General features: G+C 50.9%; 1 protein-coding gene across 1 annotated transcript in view; it reads right to left on the bottom strand.

The window, feature by feature from the left end:
- The window catches only part of DSCAML1 (DS cell adhesion molecule like 1), a 364654-nt gene that overhangs the window by 101618 nt on the left and 242192 nt on the right, over positions 1-20844 (bottom strand). Inside the window, exon 4 of the mRNA XM_021926590.2 lies at positions 3075-3221. Coding sequence (XP_021782282.1) covers positions 3075-3221 — 147 coding nt within the window. The remainder of the gene's footprint in view (positions 1-3074; positions 3222-20844) is intronic.

The raw sequence follows: 20844 nt of genomic DNA, 5'->3' as shown, positions 1-20844 counted from the left end.
ATCACACTCGGCTAATGTTTGTATTTTTAGTAAAGATGGGGTTTTGCCATGTTGGCCAGGCTGGTCTTGAACTCCTGTCCTCAAGTGAGCCACCTGCTTTGGCTTCCCGAAGTGCTAGGATTACAGGCCTGAATCACCACGCCTGGCCTTTCTTAATAGGAGATATTCTGTTTCATTCTCACAGCAACCCAGTAGGAGTACATTTTGTTACTCCCGTTTTCCGGATCAGGCAGCTGAGGTTTGGAACGTTATTTTATGCCAGGCTGCACAACTAGTGAGTGTTGAGGCGGAGATGGAAAGTCTGGCCTAATTCGTAACTGCTGTCTTAACAATACATCTCGTTAGCTCTCCCCACCCCCAGCAACTTTAGCACTGAGTGCGGAAGAGACCACACATGTGGTTCCTGTTCTCATGAACTGACCACCTCCAATGCACTGCCATGTGTACCATTCTCACCCGCAACAAGCCCCAGGAGCTCTCGGGACCCTGGCTTCTAGAGACTGAAACGTCTCAGCAGACACTCGTGCCCTGCCTCTCTCTGGGGCTGGATCTCCACCCTCAGCTCTGGGGAGTGGATTCCAAGTGCAGTGGGGAGGGGCGGGTGAGCCCGAGGCAGGCTCTGGGCTTCCCAATGCCAACCCCCTAGGCATTGCTTGCTCCAGTATCAGTTGCATTTTTGCCGAGACAAGCAGCTTGCAGATCGCCTTGTCACATCCCATCACATCAGGGCCCCGTGTCACTGCATGGGCTCCCTCCCTGGAGCCCCCTCGCTCGCGTCCTTTGTCTCTGTGCACGTCTCTCCGTTCTGCCTTTCCCCTGCCCCATGCCAATCTCTCTTTGTGCCAGGGCCTCTCTCTTGTCTGTCTGGGTACCGTCCCATCTTCATGCCCGCTTTTCTGTTTGGGCTTTATCTGTGAGTCTCCTCCCCCTCGCCCTTCTCCCGGAAGCTGGTGGTGAAAGAGGAGGGGAAGAAGGGCTGGCATGGCCTCCAGTTCAAAGAATGTCTCTTTTTGAGGAACTCCTGCCTAGTGCCCCCACAAGCTAGAGGTCCAACCAGGAGACTAGAGGATGACGGGGCCAAATATTCGCGGAGGAGAAGGGAGCAGGCCTGAAGGAAGGGGATTTCTGTGTCTTTCCCACATTGCAGGATAGGCATGCAAATGAGATGCAAAACACCATACAAACAAGTCCCTGTTATTTTGAGGCGAGCCCTTTGGAAACTGGGCTGTGGATTCCAAAGTCAAGCCACAAAGATGGGGCTGCACGGAGCAGCCCCGTCCCCTACCCTTATGACAGCATGGTTTCCCTTGGCATTGATTAATGCCATAAATATTTACTTGGCACCTACTGTGTGTTAGGCACAGGGCCAGGCGCTGAAGACACAGGGGTGAATCGGGAGCCAGGTTGTTGCCCTCCCAGCTCCTGATCTCCTGGCCTTGCCCCACATGTGACAGATATGTGGAAGGGGTCCTGGAGACAGTCATCTGTGGGTCAGGGCAGAGCTCATCACCAAACCACCAAACTCAGGGCAGAGCTCTGAGAGCTCTGAGGGCCAGAGGCAGATAGAATCAGAGCAGCCACCTAGACGGGTTCCTTTTCCAGAGGCCTAGAGAGGCTGCGAGATTTCATGAGTTTAATCCCAAAAGCCAGGTATTCTGACTTAGTGTTCATCCCCTTTTCAAAAACTCCAATCTCAAGACAGAGATTTTCAACTCACAACCCACAAACTGTTAGGAGGTTGTGAAATCCCTTTGGTGAGTTGTGGCTGGCATTTAGAGAAATTAGAATTAGATAGAATAGAATAGAAAATTTCAGGCGCCTTGCAACAAGCATGGTAGAAAATGCCAGCGCGTATTGCGCAGGCCATGCTAAGAACGTCTGTCTGGGCATTGCAGTCAAAGGGTTTGGAAACTACTGTTCAGAAGGCCTTCCTCGAGGAGCGCCTCTCTGTGACCTCAGCATGGATATGGGCATTCAGCTGACCCCTTCTACGGGGTCCTGTAGGACCCTGAGGCCAGGGGTTCAGAGTCTGAATTCCGGCTGTGCCTCCCACTGGTTAAATAGCTCTGGCTAGTCACTTGGCTTCCCTAAGATTTGGTTTTCTCGTCTGTAAAAATAGGGGGAACAGCACTCACCTCACAGGGCTATGACGGTGCCTGACAGAAACAAATGAGGGAATCCCAGATACACAGGAGGATTCAATAAACACCAGCTTCTATCCCTCCCGAGAAACTATAATCACCCCAGAACAAGAATCCTTTATTCCGTTTAGAAATATTTTGTTTATAAATTATGTTCTGCCTGCTTTCAAATGTTGCGAGGTGGCCTATGACGAAACATACATGTGTACTCATTGATCAGATAGAATTCTCCGGCTAGGCGCAGTGGCTCACACCTGTAATCCCAGCACTTTGGGAGGCCGAGGCGGGCAGCTCACCTGAGGTCAGGAGTTCAAGACTAGCCTAGCCAACATGGTGAAACCCTGTCTCTACTAACACAAAAAATTAGCCGGGGGTCGTGGCACACGCCTGTAATCCCAGCTACTCAGGAGGTTGAGGCAGGAGAATTGCTTGAACCCAGGAGGCAGAAGTTGCAGGAGGCAGAAGTTCCAGTTAGCCAAGATCAGGCCATTGCACTCCAGCCTCAGCAACAAGAGAGAAACACTGTCTCAAAAAAAAAAAAAAAGAACGAAAAGATAGAATCCTCAAAAGCACCTAGAGGCACGGATATGCAACGCCCCCTCCCCGCCCCCCTGAAAAGCAACACTAATAGTTACTATGTTTGAGTATCTGATTTTATCTATGAGCTTCCGGACAGGAAAGGCAAAAAAAAAAAAAAAAAAAAAAAAAGGGAAAAAGAGGGTGAGTTTCGTAGCCCTCATTATTTGAAAATGAAAACATAGCAAAGAGGTCTTCCTTGGTGGTTTCAGTACCTGATTTCTTTAATCTCTTCCTCTGATTTCCCTGAGTACACAGGGGGCTCCTCCATCTGTGGTGGGACACACCAAGTTCCAGGGATGGCCTGGTGTCCTCCCTTCCCAGCCCGCCCCGTTCTCCCCCGGCTCTCTCCCATACCTGTCACGGAGAGACGTGCCCCATTGCTCTGCCGGGTCTCCCCGCTGTACTTGTGCTTGGTGATGCAGCGATAGGTAGAGAGGGCGTCCTCCTTCTGTACGTCAGAGATGTACAGCCCGCCATGGTAGGTAATAAAAAACCTGTTTTCTGGAGACACAATCAGGACATAGTTCGTTACTTCCCGGTTTGGTACAGCCTCAGAGGCAGGGTAGCGTCTCTGACAGAGGAGGATTTTCACACACAAACAAAATGACAAATAGAAACGATAGTAATTGTTCCTTTCAGTGTAGATGCTCCAGGGTTTAACAGAAAGAAGCTGGGCTTTAGAGTTAGGCTGAGATCTGGGTCCCGATCCAGCTCTTCTACTTATGGGCTGTGTGACCTTGGGAAAGTTACTTAACCTCTCTGAGCCTTATCTATACAATAGAGTACAAATAATGGGGTGGGTGTACAGATTTAAGAAATAGGGCCAGGTGTGGTGGCTCGCACCTGTAATCCCAATGCTTTGGGAGGCTCAGGCAGGAGGATCACTTGAGACCAGGAGTTGGAGACTAGCCTGGGCAATATAGCGAGACCCTGTCTATAAAAAAAGAAAAAAATTAAACGATTAGCTGGGTTTGGTAGGGCATGCCTGTAGTCCCAGATACTCGGGAGGCTGAGGCAGGAGGATTGCCTGAGCCCAGGAGGTCAAGGCTGCAGTGAGCCGTGATCATGCCACCGTACTCCAGCCTGGGTGACAGAGTGAGACTCTTGTCTCTAAAAAAGTAAAAATAAAAAGGAGAATAAAGCGTTTGGTGCAGAATAAGCACTAAGTGAATATTAGTTCTCATCTTTCCTACCTCTTTGCAAGAGTTTGCAAAACTCATATTCCTTGCTTGTTGGCTTTTACAACTGTTTGAGATGCTAGCTCCATTTTACAAAGAAGGAAACTGAGGCTTGTAGTAAAGTAACTGGCCCAGGTCACACAGCCAGGAAGTGGACTGGAACTTCTGACTCCCAGTTGTCCCTCTGTATGGAATTACACATAAGCCTCCATCCCCTTCTCTCAATTTAAATCATTTATTCACTCAACAAACGATTATTGAGGCAAAGTTATACTAGCATGGGGACAAGGAGGGGCAGATACACGGTAATCACTCAAACAGTTCTCAAACACGCACTGTGCACAAGGCCGTGAAGGGAACAGGCACTGTACTCTATGCCTCCTGCCACTGCCACAGCCATCTCTGCCCTGACTGTTGGAACCTGGCAGGGGAGCAGGAAGCACAGGGGGCAGCCTACCCACATTGCAGATTGCGACACAAGAGCCCCCCTTCCCATCCCAGAGGGGAAGTGGATTTCCTTGTCTAAGGTCCTAAGGCTCACCCTCACCTTGAGCCGATAAAGGCTGATTTAAAGGAGAAAACTGGACTTGAGGGTTGGGAAGGGGTTTGCACTAGACTCCCTAAGCTCATGGATGTGTCCTCCCACTGAGGCCAGACTAAGATGGAGAGGCGAGGCCGGACGCGGTGGCTCAAGCCTATAATCCCAGCACTTTGGGAGGCCGAGGCAGGCGTATCATGAGATCAGGACATCAAGACCATCCTGGCTAACACGGTGAAACCCCGTCTCTACTAAAAATACAAAAAACTAGCCGGGCGAGGTGGTGGGCACCTGTAGTCCCAGCTACTCAGGAGGCTGAGGCAGGAGAACGGTGTGAACCCGGGAGGCGGAGCTTGCAGTGAGCTGAGATCCGGCCACTGCACTCCAGCCTGGGCGACAGAGCGAGACTCCATCTCAGAAAAAGATGGAGAGGCGAACTCTGGGGTCCTCTGCCTCCTCTTTGGGGGTTTCCCAGGCAGGCCTCAAGGGCCCAGGCTGCCATTTCCACTGGGAGGGGTCTTGGAATCAGGATAGTGATAGTGACTTCAAAGCCGCAGGGGAGAGGGTCGTGCTGAACCCACGGGAAGAACCCGATAGCACCACATGTCAGGCTGGCAGAGGGAAACATTTTGGGCAATTCCATGCCCTTCTAGCCCCATTATTTAGAGGTCTGCTTCCTCCTACCTGAGGCCTAAGTGACATCCCCTCAGCCAAGATGAGAGCTTCGCTCCTGTGAGGAATATTCTGTGGTATCCCACCCATCTCCCTCCACCATCCCAAGCATGAGTCCAAGATTCTCAGCATTCGGAGGTGGGGACCTCACCAAAGGGCATCTTCTGCTGCTGGAGGCTGTAGAACTGCAGGGCTGAAAAGCTGAGTGCGCGCGACGATATCTTTGACAAAGGTTCTCCAGCCTTCATTTGAATATCTCCGGGGCTGGGGAACTCCCTCCCTCACTCAGCAGCCCATTCCAAAGTTGACTTTTTTTTTTTTTCTCTTTTGAGACAGAGTCTTGCTGCGTTGTCCAGGCTGGAGTGCAGTGGCGCGATCTCAGCTCACTGCAAGCTCCGCCTCCCGGGTTCACGCCATTCTCCTGCCTCAGCCTCCCGAGTAGCTGGGACTACAGGCACCCGCCACCACGCCTGGCTAATTTTTTTGTATTTTTAGTAGAGACGGGGTTTCACCGTGTCAGCGAGGATGGTCTCGATCTCCTGACCTCGTGATCCGCCCATCTCGGCCTCCCAAAGTGCTGGGATTACAGGCGTGAGCCACTGCACTCGGCTGGAATTGGCCATTTTAACGACTATTTTATTTACTTACTTATTTTAGAGATTGGCTCGCTCTATCACCAGCCTGGAATTGGCCTTTTTTTTTTTTTTGAGATGGAGTCTCACTCTGTCACCCAGGCTAGAGTGCAGTGGCGCGATCTCAGCTCACTGCAAGCTCCGCCTCCCGGGTTCACGCCATTCTCCTGCCTCAGCCTCCCGAGTAGCTGGGACTACAGGCACCCGCCACCACACCCGGCTAATTTTTTTTTGTATTTTTAGTAGAGATGGGGTTTCAACGTGTTAGTCAGGATGGTCTCGATCTCCTGACCTCGTGATCCGCCCGCCTCGGCCTCCCAAGTGCTGGGATTACAGGCGTGAGCCACCGCGCCCAGCCCCAAAGTTGACTTGTAGATCAGTCTTCCTTGGTGACCACTGATCTTCTTGGCGCTCCCACCATGGGTCCTGCTCTGACTCACTGGTGCCCTGCTGAACTAGCCAAAACCCGTGTTCCTGACATACTCCCTCACACACTGGAAGGTGGCTGTGATGCCCTTTGAATTTTCTTCAGGGTTAACAGCCTTAGGATTTTATTTTCATTTTATGTATTTTTTGAGACAGACTGCCACTCTGTCACCCGGACTGAGTGCAGTGGTATGATCACAACTCATTGCAGCCTTGGCATGCTGGGCTCAAGTGATCCTCCCACCTCAGCCTCCCCAGTAGCTGGGACCACAGGCATGCACCACCACACGTGGCTAATTTAAAAAATTTTCTGGTAGAGATGAGGTCTCGCTATGTTGCCCAGGCTGGTCTCAAACTCCTGGATGCAAGGGATCCTTCTGCCTTGGCCCTCCAAAGTGCTGGGATGACAGGGATTTTATTTTTTAATATTTATTTAATATAGTTTCAGATAACTTCATCAGTTTGGTCTCTTGCTTCTGAATGAACTTTGGTTTATCTACAATTCCAATTGCCCCTCCCTCCCTCCTTTCTTTCCTCCCTCCTGCACATCTTTGTATAGGGCTGGACCTACCATGTGCCAGACACTGTGCCCCACTTTGTGAGGCTCTAAGATTAGACTTAGCCCATCAGAGCAGAGTAGAGCAAGACTACCAACACCCAGCCTCAGGCTGCATCACCTTGTCATGGGGATGGTGTGGGAGGAGGGAGGCAGCCCTGTTATACTACTCTTCTTGCAGTCAACTAAAGACCCTGGCCCTGTCTCTGGGAGCCACTGCCATGCCACTTTCTCTCTCTCTCTCTGTCCTTGGACAGTGGTTATGTGGGCCAGAGTCTGGAACTTCCCATTGATCCCGGTTGAGCTACATCTTGTTGGGGATCCTCCCAGATGAGCACTTGGCCATCTGGCAGCCTGCCCATCTTCTGGAACCTGGAGTTTGTGGACACCCTGCTCTGCCTGGCTCCAGCACACAGATCACAGCTGGGCAGACCCCGCAACTAGGCAGACCCCCACTCAGGGCTGTGGGTGGGGACAAGAAGGATGGTGGAGGGCGCCAAGCCCCGCAGCTGGCTGTCAGAGAGGAACCGAGGAAGCACAGAGAAAGCCGGCTCCCCAATGGACTCTGCATGTGCGGTTTTTCTCCATGTTGTGACATCCCAAAGTCAAACGCAGAAGCTCTTCTGTAATTTATTATGTAACTGGGACTGGAATGCAGAACTACTGGAGGGTGTTGCTGCCAATCAGAAGTACCAGTGTCAGGAGGTAGTGATGGTGGGGTGAGGAAAAGCAGGAAAGACACAGAAATCAATGCTCACAGCCGACAGGTGCTCCAGCTCTGGATAGCTAGGACCCTGTGATCTTGCATCACCCAGCACCTCAGGACAAACAGAGCACTTGGCCCTACGAGGATTTTAAACCAGGGGTGGGGGGTGGAGGGTGGGGGGCTGATGCTGCCTTGGTGGTGGTGGGGAGCTAGGGTTTCTATAGCAACAAGCAGCTGCTGCATCTGATGTTTCACATCCTTCATTGTCCTCATTTTCCCCTCCCTCCCCCCTTCTTGTGCATATTTAATTGCAGTAACGTTTTCAGACACAGTGTTTTGCTCCTCCTGAAACAAAGGCAGGCTGCAGCCAGGGGGATGCACAGCGCGAGAGGGGAAGGAGAAATCAGGGGTATGATGTTAGTCCCCTCGGGGGGGCTTGTGCAACATCAGTTCTGCATGTTTGATGAGCATCGGACGGTGGGCCCTGCTGGGGAAGGAAGGAGCAAGAGGCCTGTGGAGTAAGCCTCGTATAGTATGAGAGCGGAGGGAGGCCCGGCCCGCTGGTGGGGGATGGAGATGGGCCAGGGCTGGACAACTTGGCTGGCCTCCCAGGCTGGCAGCCCATGCTCTGCACCCCAGATGCAACTAGCCATCCCTAGGAAGGGAGAAGTGTAGCTGGCCCACGTTCTCTGCTTTGAGACAGGCTGGGTCCCACGGGAGAAGGATAAAATGGCAGCCAGTACCTCCGGGTCCAGCACCAATCCTGAGGCCACTTGGAAACGTGGGGGCAGGTGGGATTTTTGGGGTTGACACCATAATTTGGGGTTGCTAAGGGCATTTAGTGGTTAGGGGCCAAGGGAGCTTGAGTCACAAAGAACTGTTGCACCCCAAATGCCAAGAGTTTCCCTGTGGGTTTAGGCTGGAGGGTGCCATTCCTTTAGGCTCTAAGACCAAGACACAGAGCTGCGTTTAAATGCTGACTGTGCCCTTGACATTGCTTGATCGACATATTTCAAAGGCTGTGGTATCATCCATCTACATGCTCATGACTAGGGGAGTGGTTGGTTTCTGCTTTTCTTCTTTTTATTATTACCACAAAGACCTTGACCTGTTTTGCCATCCCCTTTCCCCTGTGATCTCAAGCAGGACTCTACTGTTTTTAAAGCTGAATATTTATTGAGTAGCTATTACAAATTAGGCCAATGACTTTACATACATTATCTCATTTAATTCCCACAACCTTTGAAATGGATACTATTTTTATTAACTGATGCACAGAGAGGTTACATAATCCATTTAAGGTCACACAGCTAGAAGGTGGCAGAGCCTGGACCATTAGTCTGCTTTCTGTCTTCTTCCAAAGCTCTATGCTGGACTGACTCTCCTAGAATGACAGCACCACTCATAAGGACATGTGGTCAGCCAGCCTCTGCCTGGTTTCTTCTCTCAATGAGGTTCTCACTGCCTCCTGGAGGAGCACTTATCCATCCAGCTCAGTTTGGCTGAATCTATCACATCTTTCTGGAGTGTCTCCAGGTTCTGGTCTGGGTAACATGGGAGAAGTCCTGGACTTGGTCTCTGCCCTTTGGGATCCCACGGTTAGAAGACGATATCCTTCCACCATGGAAGGTGTGGCCATCAGTGCTGGGGTACTGGGGAAGGCTGTGGAAGGTCTTGTGAAGCTATGAGTAAAAGGAGGTGTACAAAGAGGGGCTGGGCCACCAGGGGTGGTGGGGCAAGCACAGGGCGGGAATATAGGAGGCCAGGTTGGAGTCCAGGCTCTGCCACTTATGTTGGGGTGTATACTGGGTTGAATAGCATCCCCCCCACCAAATTAATGACCCCTAGGATCTGTGAATGTGACCTTACTGGAAATACAGTCTTTGCAAATGTAATCAAGTTAAGATGGGGTCCTCCTGGGTTAGATTGAGCCCTGAGTTCTAACATGACTAGTGTTCGTCTAAGAAAAGGGTGATCTGGACACAGACAGACACTCACCCAGGGAAAGTGCTGCGCAGAGGCGGAAGCAGAGGCGGGAGGATGCACCTAACAGCAAAGAAACGCAAGGACTGCCAGCAGCCACCGGAAGCTAGGAGAGGCCAGGAAGGACCCTCCCCTAGAGCCTGTAGAGAGACGCTGCCCCTGCTGGCACCTCCATTTTGGACTTCCAGTCTCCAGAACTCTGTTGTTTAAAGCCACCCAGTTTGCAGTGATTTCTCATGGCAGCTCTGGGCAGCTCACCTAGGGTGCCTTTAGGGAGGTCCAGTCTTCTTTCAGACCCTCAGTTTCCCATCCGTAAAAAAGGGGGGAATTGAGATTTGGTGAGTGTTTTCCATCATGTTTGTACATTAGAATCATTGAAGGATCTTTTCAAATGAAGCTCTGAATCTCTGAGGGTGTGGTGGTCTGGGAATGGATATTTTTACAGAGCTGCAGGGAGTGTCTAATGTGCATGGCAGAGAACCCCTGGATGAGATCAATTTGCAAAGACTCTTCACACTCATTGACAATTTGATGTCTCCATGATCTCACTACACCAGTGCAAGCCCCATTTCTTCTTCAGGAAAATGGAGAAAAGAAATAGAACTGATGTCACAGGGCTGTTGGGAGGATTAAGTTAAATACTGAGTATAAAAGTCCCCAGCACGTGGGTGGCTGGCTCAGTGTCATCTCAGGAAGATGAAGGGCCAGAGTAGCTGAGGTTGGGGCTGCTGGGCCCTCAGCACCTCCTGCGGTCAGGCCTTCTGCAGGTAGACTCCCTCCCTCCTCCTCTGGAGCTGGGTTGGAGAGCAGGGAGCTTGGAGATGAAGAAGCCTCCTTGGCAATTCTGAGGCCCTGCACACAGGTGCTAAGTGAGCTGACAGCATCTTCTCTGTCTTTTTCTAAAAGGTCAGAGAACTGGGCTTTGGAGACTCCCCGGAGCTGCAGGAGCCGTGGAGAGATAATTGATAGAAACCTCTGGGCTTCTGGCAGCTCCAGAGGGCTGGACAGAGAGAAGCCGCCCTCTGCAAAGGTGGGGCCCTGGCTGCTCTGCTCTCGGGGAGGCGTGAGGGGGAGTGTGGTGGGGAGAAGGTGATAATCAGGGGAGGAGGGGGAAACTGGGGGTTTGGGGGAGGATATGAACTGGACAGATCCCACTGCAGCCTCTAGAGCAAAGGAAGGGAAAGGATTGAATGAGGCAGGGGCCAGCAGCCTCCTGACTGGCCACCCTGAATCCACCCCTGCCCCTCCTCCTTCTGTCCCCAGCATGTAGCCAGAGCAATGCTTTCAACCCAAGTCAGATCATGCGGCTCCTCTGCTCAAAATCCTCTAATGCATTCCCATTTCAATCCGGTCATAAAACAGGCACTCAACACATGTTCCAGAATGAATGCCTGAATGAAATTTCCCAAAACTCTACAGCATTTTGTCTCCATTTCACTCACGAGGAAACTGCAACTCAGAAAAGTCTGATCTCAGCTGGAAATTCACCTTCTTCAGGAAGCCTTCCCAGATTAAACCCACTCCCATTTCTGAGTGTTTCTGCACCTGGCAAACCTCTTGTCCTGCTAATCATTATTTCCACTACTTCCAGTTAGACCTTTAAGAAAAATGGTCTAGGCCAGGCGTGGTGGCTCATGCCTATAATCCCAGTACTTTGGGAGGCTGAGGAGGGTGGATCACATGAGGTCAGGAGTTCAAGACCAGCCTGATCAATGTGGTGAAACCCCATCTCTACTAAAAATACAAAAATTAGCCGAGCATGGGGGCGGGTGCCTGTAATCCCAGCTGCTCAGGAGGCTGAGGTAGGAGAATCGCTTGAACCCAGGAGACGGATGTTGCAGTGAGCCGAGATCGCGCCATTTCACTGCAGCCTGGGCAACAAGAGTGAAACTCTGTCTCAAAAAAAAAAGGAATAAAGGTCTAATTAGCAGTGGCAAGAAGTTTGCCAGATGCTCACGAAAGTGAGTGTTCAAAAGTCAAGATTAAATAGTATGATGGTTCCCCCCAAAATACAAAACAGAATTACTATATGATCCAGTGATTCCACTTGTGGGTATATATCCAAAAGAATTGAAAGCAGGGAGATAGATATTTGCACACCCATGTTTATAGCAGCGTTATTCACAATAGCCAAAAAGGTGGAAGGAACCAAAGTGTCCATCAACAGACAAACGGGTAAACAACATGTGACATATACATACAATGGAATATTATTCAGTTTTGAAAAGGATGGAAATTTGGGCCCATGCTTTGACATGGATGAATCTTGAGGATATTATCCTAAGTGAAATAAGCCAACTGCAAAAAGGCAAATATGGTATGATTCTACTTTACTTATAGCAAGTATTGGAGTTGTCAAGCTCATAGAGACAGAAAGTAGAATGGTGGTTGCTAGGGGCTAAAGGGAGGGAAAAAGGGGAGATGTTTAATGCAGGGGTTCCCAACCCTGGGGCCGTGGACCGGTACCTGTCCATGGCCTGTTAGTAACTGGGCCCCAGAGCAGGAGGTGAGCGGCAGGTGAGTGAGCATTTTCACCTGCGCCCCGCCTCCTGTCAGGTCAGCAGCATGAAATTCTCACACGGGCGGGAATCCGATTGTGAACTGCATATGCGAGGGATCTAGGTTGCGTGCTCCTTATGAGAATCTAATGCCTGATGATCTGAAATGAAACAGTTTCACCCCGAAACCATCCCCCTACCCCCGTCCTGTGGAAACATTGTCTTCCACAAAACCAGGTGGGGACTGCTGGTTTAATGGGAATGGAGTTTCAGTGTTGCAAAAGGAAACTGAACTTAAACATGACTGAACGTAGCCCTTAAAAATGATTAAGATGGTAAATTTTATGTTATGTATATTTTACCACAATTAAACTTGAAAAAAAATTAAGTCAAGGCTATAAAAAGTTGGAATGGGTGATAGGTGGGAATTGAACAATGAGCACACTTGGACACAGGGTGGGGAACATCACACACCGAGGCTTGTTGGGGGGTAGGGGGCTGGGGGGAGGGATAGCATTAGGAGAAATACCTAATGTAAATGACGAGTTGATGGGTGCAGCAAACCAACATGGCACATGTATACCTATGTAACAAACCTGCACGTTGTGCACATGTACAGTGGAACTTAAACTATAGTAATAATAATAATAATAAAAAGTTGGAATGAGTGTCTTTGTCAGGTAGTGAGTCTTCTGTCACCAGGGGTATTTAAGTTGATGCTGAAGAAACCCTTGGCTGAGATATTGCATAGGGGATTTCAGTCTTGAATAGAAGAAATAAACCGGACCATCCTTAACACCCTTTGTCTCCCAGAGATTTAGAAGTTCACAGCTTAGGGAATGTCGGAGCTGCAATATTGATGATCATCTACTGCGGGGATTTTAAAATGCGTTTGTCTGCATATGCATTTGCACACTTCCACCCCAAGGCCTTTGCTGTCACGATTCCTTCTAGGCCTGAAATGCTCTTTCCTTGACTTACTTCTGGCCTCATTCAGGTCTCTGCTTAGTGGACAGTTCCTTGGAGAAGCCTTGTCTGACCACGCTCTAAAAATTAGACTGTGTCCCTCGTCCCTGCCCAACTCCTTACTCTGCTTTATTTGTCCTTGGAGCACATGGTGCTTCTGTTTGAGAGCAAGAAGTTATTTTGGTTCACCCTGTATGCCGGCTCCAGAAGACGTCTTGCACACAGCAGATGCTCAGTGAACATGTGCTGAATCAATGAATCCTGGCAGTGGAGGAGGCATCTCCACATGGGGTGAGGCAGCTGGACCTCCAACCTGGACTCCTGTCCCTAATGTGCCCTGTGCCCTGGGGGTCTCTCCCTGTCTAGCCACTGCTGCCACATTGCAATGGTTTGGGCCACTATTTCCTCTTTGGGCCACTTTGATCCTTTCCTTGTTTCCCCAGCTTGGGACATAAAGCAAGACGAATGGTTTGTAGCTAACAAAAGAGAAAAGCACAGACAAGCACACAGCCCAGGTTATCTGGACTGTAAGCCATGGTGGTCTCATCTTAGTGAGGCCCCTGCAGGGCCTCCCAGCTGAGCCCATGTGGGCAGTGGGACCTCACACTTCCCACGGCAGGGCCCGGGGGAAGGCGGGAAGCAGACTCTCCCTCAGTAGCATCCCGGCTTCTGTGTCCCTCCCCGACTAAAGACGGACCTCTTCGTTAGGTGATTAGATTGGAAATGCTACCTCCACCCCGAAGAAGGACTACTAGCAACACGGGGCTGCTGGTTTCAGGATGGAACCACGTTCAAGTCCAGGACCCAACATTCAGAGCAGAGGTATGTGATATAGAAGACATAATGAGGCTGGGCGCTGTGGCTTATGCCTGTAATCCCAGCATTTTGGTTGGCCAAGTAGAGTGGATCACTTGAGGTCAGGAGTTCGAGACCAGCCTGGGCAATATGATGAAACCCCATCTCTACTAAAATACAAAAATTAGCTGGGCATGGTGTCAGGCTCCTGTAATCTCAGCTACTCAGGAGGCTGAGACAGGAGAATCGCTTGAATCCAGCAGTGAGCCGAGATCGCATCCCTATCAAAAAAAAAGTGCAGGCGACGTAGTGCTGTGCTCTGAGGAAAGAGAAGCCCCGGAATCAAGTTGCCTTGGGTGGTTCCATCTCTGCCTGCCTTAAGGCGAGTTCAGTCTCTTAGATGTGAAAGGTTTCCACAGCTGAGGCCCTTGTGGAAGAAGCCCTGTGTCTAGGGACCAGCAGCTATAAACTTCCCCTCCTCAACTCTTTTAGGTACCCCTCTCCAAGCACTGTACTTTGGATTTGGAGAGAGATCCAGGTGAACTATCTTAAATTGTGTTATAAACTCTGCAAGAAAAACACCCCGAGGTGCATGAATCAGTGGGCACCCTTGTGCTGAAATGCCTGTCAAATACCAGGCACTGTGCCAGGCACATCTTCCCTCTCTTGAGCATTGGCACACACCTAGGAAGACCATCCTTCTCTTGCTTTACAGATGAGGAAATTATGGCTTGGGCTAAGAGTCTTGTTCAAGCCACACATCTAGCGAGTGGAAGAGCCTGGGCTCCTACCCGGGGCTCCTGAACACAAATTCAGAGCGGTTTCCCCCAACCCTGCTGCCAGGAAAGTGTGTGCTGCATGCTGGGGGTGCTTTGGCTAATCCCTTCTCTGTGAGGTGGACTTCTCTCTCCTTTCTGGGCAGAGGTTGGTCCCCTGGCCTCTTGATTCTTCCAGTGGAGGCTTCCCTCTCACTAGCCAGGGCCAGAGTAGGTGGATGGGCAAATGGCGAGATGAGACCAGTTTTGGAAGACATTACAGTTACTGAATGAAAGAGTGGATGAATGATCTCACAGGCTAATGCAGAGTGAGTTAAGAGGTTAGGGGGCCTCAGAAGCTGAGGCTTAGGGAGCAAAGAAATCCTGCCATGACCAGGTGCCCTGTGTTAGTGGGAAGTGCAATCTTGGGCAGGTGGCTGAATGTGCCTGCAAGGGAACACGGTGCATTCGCTGGCAAGTTGTGTACCTGCGCTGGTATGTGAACCTGTGCTGGTGTGTGTACTGTGCTGGTGTGTGTACCTGCGCTGGCATGTTGTATACCTGCACTGGCATGTGAACCTATGCTGGTGTGTGTACTGCGCTGGTGTGTGTACCTGCACTGGTGTGTGTACCTGTGCTGGCATGTTGTGTACCTGCTCTGGTGTGTGACCCTGTGCTGGTGTGTGTACCTGCACTGGCGTGTGTACTTGTTGGGTACACTTACACAGGCTGATGGGGCATTGTAGGGGACAAGAAAGGGACTGGCAGCTTAGGGAGGCGTAGGTCCCAATGGGTACGATACAGAGTTCTGTATTTGGAGGTTTGAGACCTGCCACCTACCAGCTGTGTGGCTTTAGGAACACCCATTTACCTTTCTGGGCATTTGCTCACCCCCAAATTGGGGATTCTAAACCCCAATTTTCTCTGTTCATGGAGTTCTTCTGTGGTGTCCGTGCAACAATGCTTATGAAAGGCTGTTGTGATGTATATGCACTGTATGCTTATAGGGCAGGTTTTTTGTTTTTTGTTTTTTTAAAGATCATAATACTAAACGTGTAACAGCACAAGCAGGCAGGTCTATGATGCATATGCAGTGCATAGGTAGGTATTCACGTGGGGGTGGGAGCTGCTTTTCCACTGCTGGCGTCAGATGCCTTCCTGAAGCAGAGAAACCAGACACTGAGGAAGGGGTTTCCTGCTTTGCCTACCCGCTTTCCTCTATGAGGAAGGTCCTGGTAGGCAATGGGGGATATGGAGTAAGAGGGAGGAGGAAGGGAATCGGGTGAGGCTTTGCATTGAGACCAGGCTTTGGCCAGGGTCAGAAAAAAATCGTTGTCTCTCTTGGAAGAGAAGAGCTACTTAGTCTGTCACAGCTCAAGTCTGTTTCCTGGAGTAGCTGCAGGATGCCAGGGCTTTGAAGTACCTCAATTGGCCCCCGGGGGCCTCCCAATTCCAAAAGAGAAATTGCAATCAATACAGGTTACCAGTTGCTGCTCCATGCAATACAGATTTATAAAAACAGCGTCGTCAGCCTGCAGTGTGGAGCCTGCAGATAGTTCATAGGACTAATGAGCTAACTTGCTCCACAATCAGGGCTGTCCTTTCCTCCCAAGCTATTTGTGCTGTGGGGCAGGGCAGTTGGGGGTGATCGATACTTCCTGGCTGGCAGGAATTAGCTGCTGTCTAGGGGCCCTGGCACCAGGGCAGTCTGCAGGGAGTAAGTCAAGGCGGACTCTGCAGGGCACCTTCCTTTCTTTCCTTTTAGTTCTACCTGCTGATGGTGAACATCTTGGGAGTCCCTGCCAGCCTGGGTTTGAAAAAACCAAGGGAAGCCAAGCCCATCCTTCTTCCTCTCCTTTCCCTGGATTCTGAACTCCTAGGATTATAAACCCTCAACTCAATACCCCAGAGGGAGATTTGTAGCAGAGTGAAAAGCACATGAGATGTGAGTTGGGAACTGGGATTCAAGTCCCAGCTCAGGCCAGGCTGGCTCTAGGTTTCAGATCCTCCTTGTTTTGGACTGAATTGTTTTCCCCCAACATTTTATGTTGAAGCCTTAACTCCCAATGCAACCATATCTGGAGGTAGAGCCTTGAAAGAGGTGGTTAAGGTTAAATGAAGTCACGAGAGTGGGGTCCTGACTGATGATGCCTTTATAACAAGAGGAAGAGGCCAGGCATGGTGGCTCACGCCTGTAATCCCAACACTTTGGGAGGCTGAGGTGGGTGGATCACGAGGTCAGGAGTTTGAGACTAGCTTGGCCAAGATGGTAAAACCCTGTCTCTACTAAAAATACAAAAATGAACTGGGCGTGGTAGCGGGCGCCTGTAATCTCAGATACTCGGGAGGCTGAGGCAGGAGAATTGCTTGAACCAAGGAGGCGGAGGTTGTGGTGAGGCGATATCGTGCCACCATACTCTAGCCTGGGCAAGTAGCCTGAGCAAGACTCTGTCTCAAAAAAAAAAAAAAAAAAAAAAAAAAAAAAGAAAAAGAAAGAGACACCGGAATATACACACACAGAGAAAAGGCCATGTGAGGACACAGCAAGAAGGCAGTGTATGCAAGCCAGGGAGAGAGGCCTCACCAGAAACCACACCTGCCATGACCTTGACCTTAGACTTCCAGCCTCCAGAACTGTAAGAAATACATTTGTTTAGGCCACCCAGTCTGTACTATCGTGTTATGGCAGCCAGAGCAGACGAATACACTCCTCATCCAGACATGCTTTTCCCTGGGACCCTTCCAGCACTAACATTCTAGAACCAGGTTCTACTCTGCAAAGATGTGAAGATGGGGAGAAGGGCAGAGGGGAGCCAGTTCTGAAGGTCACCAGGCTTTAGGCTGTACTGTACAGGCTGGGTTCAGAGAATGTGACGGGGAAGAAAGATTGAGTCTGAGACCATCTGGTGGGTATCAAGGGCCAGGAGCTGAGGCGAGGCAGGGAGGAAGCTGAAGGCATCATCCAGGGATGAGATGGGCATGGAACTGACCCTGGAAATGGGTCGTTAACACAGGCTGGGCCTCATCTGCAACCTCAATCAAAGACTGATATCTCATCCCCCATGGAGGAAACCGAGGCACTGCATCACACAACTCATCTGTGTGGTCAGAGTGCAGATGTCAAGAGCAGCCTCCTGTCTCCTGGCCCATTGCTGTTTCCTCATGCAATTGGGGTCAGGCAGCGTGGACATGCCTGGGTCAGGAGAAGAGTGGATGGATGGGAGGTGGGACCTCAGCTATGCGAACTTGTGCGAGGCACACACAGCCAGAAGCTTTGACCTGCCCATCAGTGCTGAAGTGGTGTCACCACCCCCAAGTCCCCCTTTCTGTGCTGTAAAGGGGATCAGTCAGGTCCCACCATCTTTATCTCTGCCTTTGGGCTCTATAGGAGATGGCATTACTGGAGAGATGGGTGTCAGAAGGGCTCAGGAGGACACAGGACGTTAACCGCATGGTAGAGCAGAGAGAACCCAGCTCTGCAGTCAGAAGGCTTGGATTGAACTTGGGTTCTCCTGTCTAGCTGGATGACGCCATGTGAGCCACTGAATCTCTCTGAACCTGTTTCCTGTGGCAATTACCAGTTAACGAATGCACCCAACGCAGTGCCTGGTACATAACAGGTGATCAGTAAGTGTTGAACAACTGAATGAATAAATGAATGCATAGCTTTCCTCAGTGGGGGACTCAGAACTTGACCTGGGTCTCAGTCTCCAAGTCCAGGGCTCTGCCAGCCATTCCCACCAACTCCTAACTGCCCATAGACTGGTCTTTTAAGTAGGTGGAAGGGGTGTGGAGTTACCAGAAAGGACCCTACTCAGTTCCCCGGGAGCCCTGACGGAGTGACTTCTTGGGGCAACTGAGATCTAGAAGGGCCCCTCACTGTCTCTGGAGCAGCTCCTAGAAGTCTTAGGGGTGCAGAGGGTGGGGACCAGCAGACAAACCTTCCGGGGGAGGAGGTGCAGAGGCACCGTGGCTAGTTCTCTCTCTCCCCGAATCCTTTCTTCTAAATACAGCTCTATCTTCCTCTACCCCAGGATTAGCACACATCTCTCATTCTCATATTGCAACAAGATTTTATTTCTAATTATGCTGTAATAAAACTGGAGCGCTCCCAGGCTTCCTTTCAAATGACTTGTACACACACTGCAGACTGGGCCCTCCTCAGCCCCATTGTAATAGCATTTCCCTGACATTCATTAGACATGCATGAGAGGGGCGCTTTAAGAATCGAATTGCATTTAAATGGATTTGCTGAGAGAGGAAGATGAAAAAAAGAGAGGCGAGGAGAGGGGAGAGGGAGAGGGAGAGAGGTTTGTTGAACAAACTATGAAAACAAGATGCCATAATAACAGGGTGCTGAAATAAGCCTCTTTATTCCCGGCCCTCGTCCGCTGCACATGGCGGAGCCCAGCCGGGGGCGACAGCCTCCAACCCTCCCCAGAGCCCCCACTCCCACTTTTATGTTTCCCGCTGGGGGGGCTTTGTAGCTCTCACTCCATGTGTCAGATGCTCACGGTAGAATAGAAATCACTGTTATTACAATTCGGGAAAGCTACCTCCTTGCAACAGAACCCCAATAGCTGCACAGCGGCAGGGAAGGGGACCCTTGTGTGCCTGGGCTTTGGGGAGGAGGATGGCAGCTGCCCGCCCTTGGCTCGCCTCTGAGGTGTGGCCCCACCCTTCTGCTCATGCCCTGAAGGACCGCCCTACACCATACACCGCCATTAGTCACTGAGGAGCTGGGATTGTTCTTTTACCCTGGGTGGCTCTGCAGCTAGAAGGTGCTGGGAAGAGTAGGGATGCTTCCTGACCCCAGGGCCTGGCCCTCGTGGAGCCCTGCTTCCTGCACATGCTCCACCTTCCCTCCCACAACACCCCGCGTGCTATAAAGGCCACTCTGATGCCGTTTAGCAAGGTGCTACTGTGTGTCTGTAAGACTTGCGGTCTCATCTAGTTCATTCTCACTATAGCCAGACAGACTCCCTTGAAATAGACATCTGAGCATGCTGAAAACATCTCGTGGCTTCCTATTTTTCTTAGGATGAAGACCAAAATCCTTAACAGGGCAGCCCAAGCCCACTGTCATGTCCCTGACCTCCGGCCACGCTGCTCCTCCTCCCCTAAGCCTTGCTGCTGCTCATGACACTCTCCCAGCCCTTCCCAGGGTTTGTCCTGACCCACCCCTCAGAGTCAGCTCACATCCCATTCCTGGAGACGACCCCCACCATGGGTCTTTCTGCCTCGTGGGCTGCTTCATTGCATACTCGTCTCTACTGGGACAAGGTGTGGACTGAGTCGCTCAAGGCCTGGCACTGTCCCTAGAGAGTAAGCCCTTGAGGGCAGATGTGGATCCCAGCTGCTGCTGTCACCCCAGCCCTGCCTCAGTGGCAAGGGCTCGATACCGTGGAATGGATTCCAGGCTCTAAGCCAGCCCTCTTTCCGCCATCTGCTTTAATTCTTGCAACAGCCTTCTTGGGCTAAGGGTTTTCTTCTTCCCTTCTAGTAGCCAAGGAAACTGAGGATCAGAGAGGTCAAAGCAACCTGCCCCAAATCTCAAAGCTGGGGCTGTCCAAATCCAGAGGCAGACTTTTGCTAGGTATGTCCCGGTACACTGCATGGCCATGGGGAGTCCTACCAGCTCCTTCCCATAGGGGTGCACCCCTCGCTGCACCCCAGCAAGGCTCCTCTTAGACCCTCTCTGAAAGTCCAGCTAACCAGGACCTTCTCTCCCTTTCCAGACAGTTCACAGCTCCCTCAGTTGGGCCACAGCCTAGGACCTATAAGGGCCTCAAGTTCCACATTTGGACGGGGTCATCTTCATATTCCCAGGTAGGATGCAGGTTTCTTAAAGAGTGATACATCAGCATCACTCTTCTGAACCCCCCCATAACACCTGGGCCAAGGCTGGGAATTCCCGAGTGCACCATCAGTTCTGGTTGGATCACATTGGAGATGGAGGATTGGACGTAGATCTGGAAGATCGGGCTAGCTTCACAGCTGTATGACCTGGATGCAAGTCCCTGAGAAGAAACCCCACAGTCTCGATATCTACAAAGTGGTCTTGATCACACCCGCTTAGAGTTACCGGGAGGAGTCACTGGGCTGCCGTGGAACTGTGCCTCGCATGGGCTCATTTCTGTCTCTGCTTCATTTCATGTCTTTGGTAACAATGGGGTGCTTATACACAGAGAAGGAGAAAACGGGTCTTACCGGTTCTTATAAGGGGATGTGACTAAAAGGGACATGGCACTGTGACCTCTTGCAGCCATCTGGTGTCTGCCCCTGTGCTCCCTGTGTGGCTCCAAGGGCACTGGGTGGCAGTGGAGACCATCCCTCTGTCCTTCCTACACGTGTTTCCCCATCACCATCTTCCCACCCCAGGGGCCTACCTGCCTCAGAGGCCTCCAGTGGCTCCTCCT

Source organism: Papio anubis, chromosome 12 (genome assembly GCF_008728515.1).
Source record: "Papio anubis isolate 15944 chromosome 12, Panubis1.0, whole genome shotgun sequence".
Lineage (NCBI taxonomy): Eukaryota > Metazoa > Chordata > Mammalia > Primates > Cercopithecidae > Papio > Papio anubis.
Note: the sequence above shows the minus strand (reverse complement) of the source record. Positions and strands in the feature narration are given on the sequence as shown.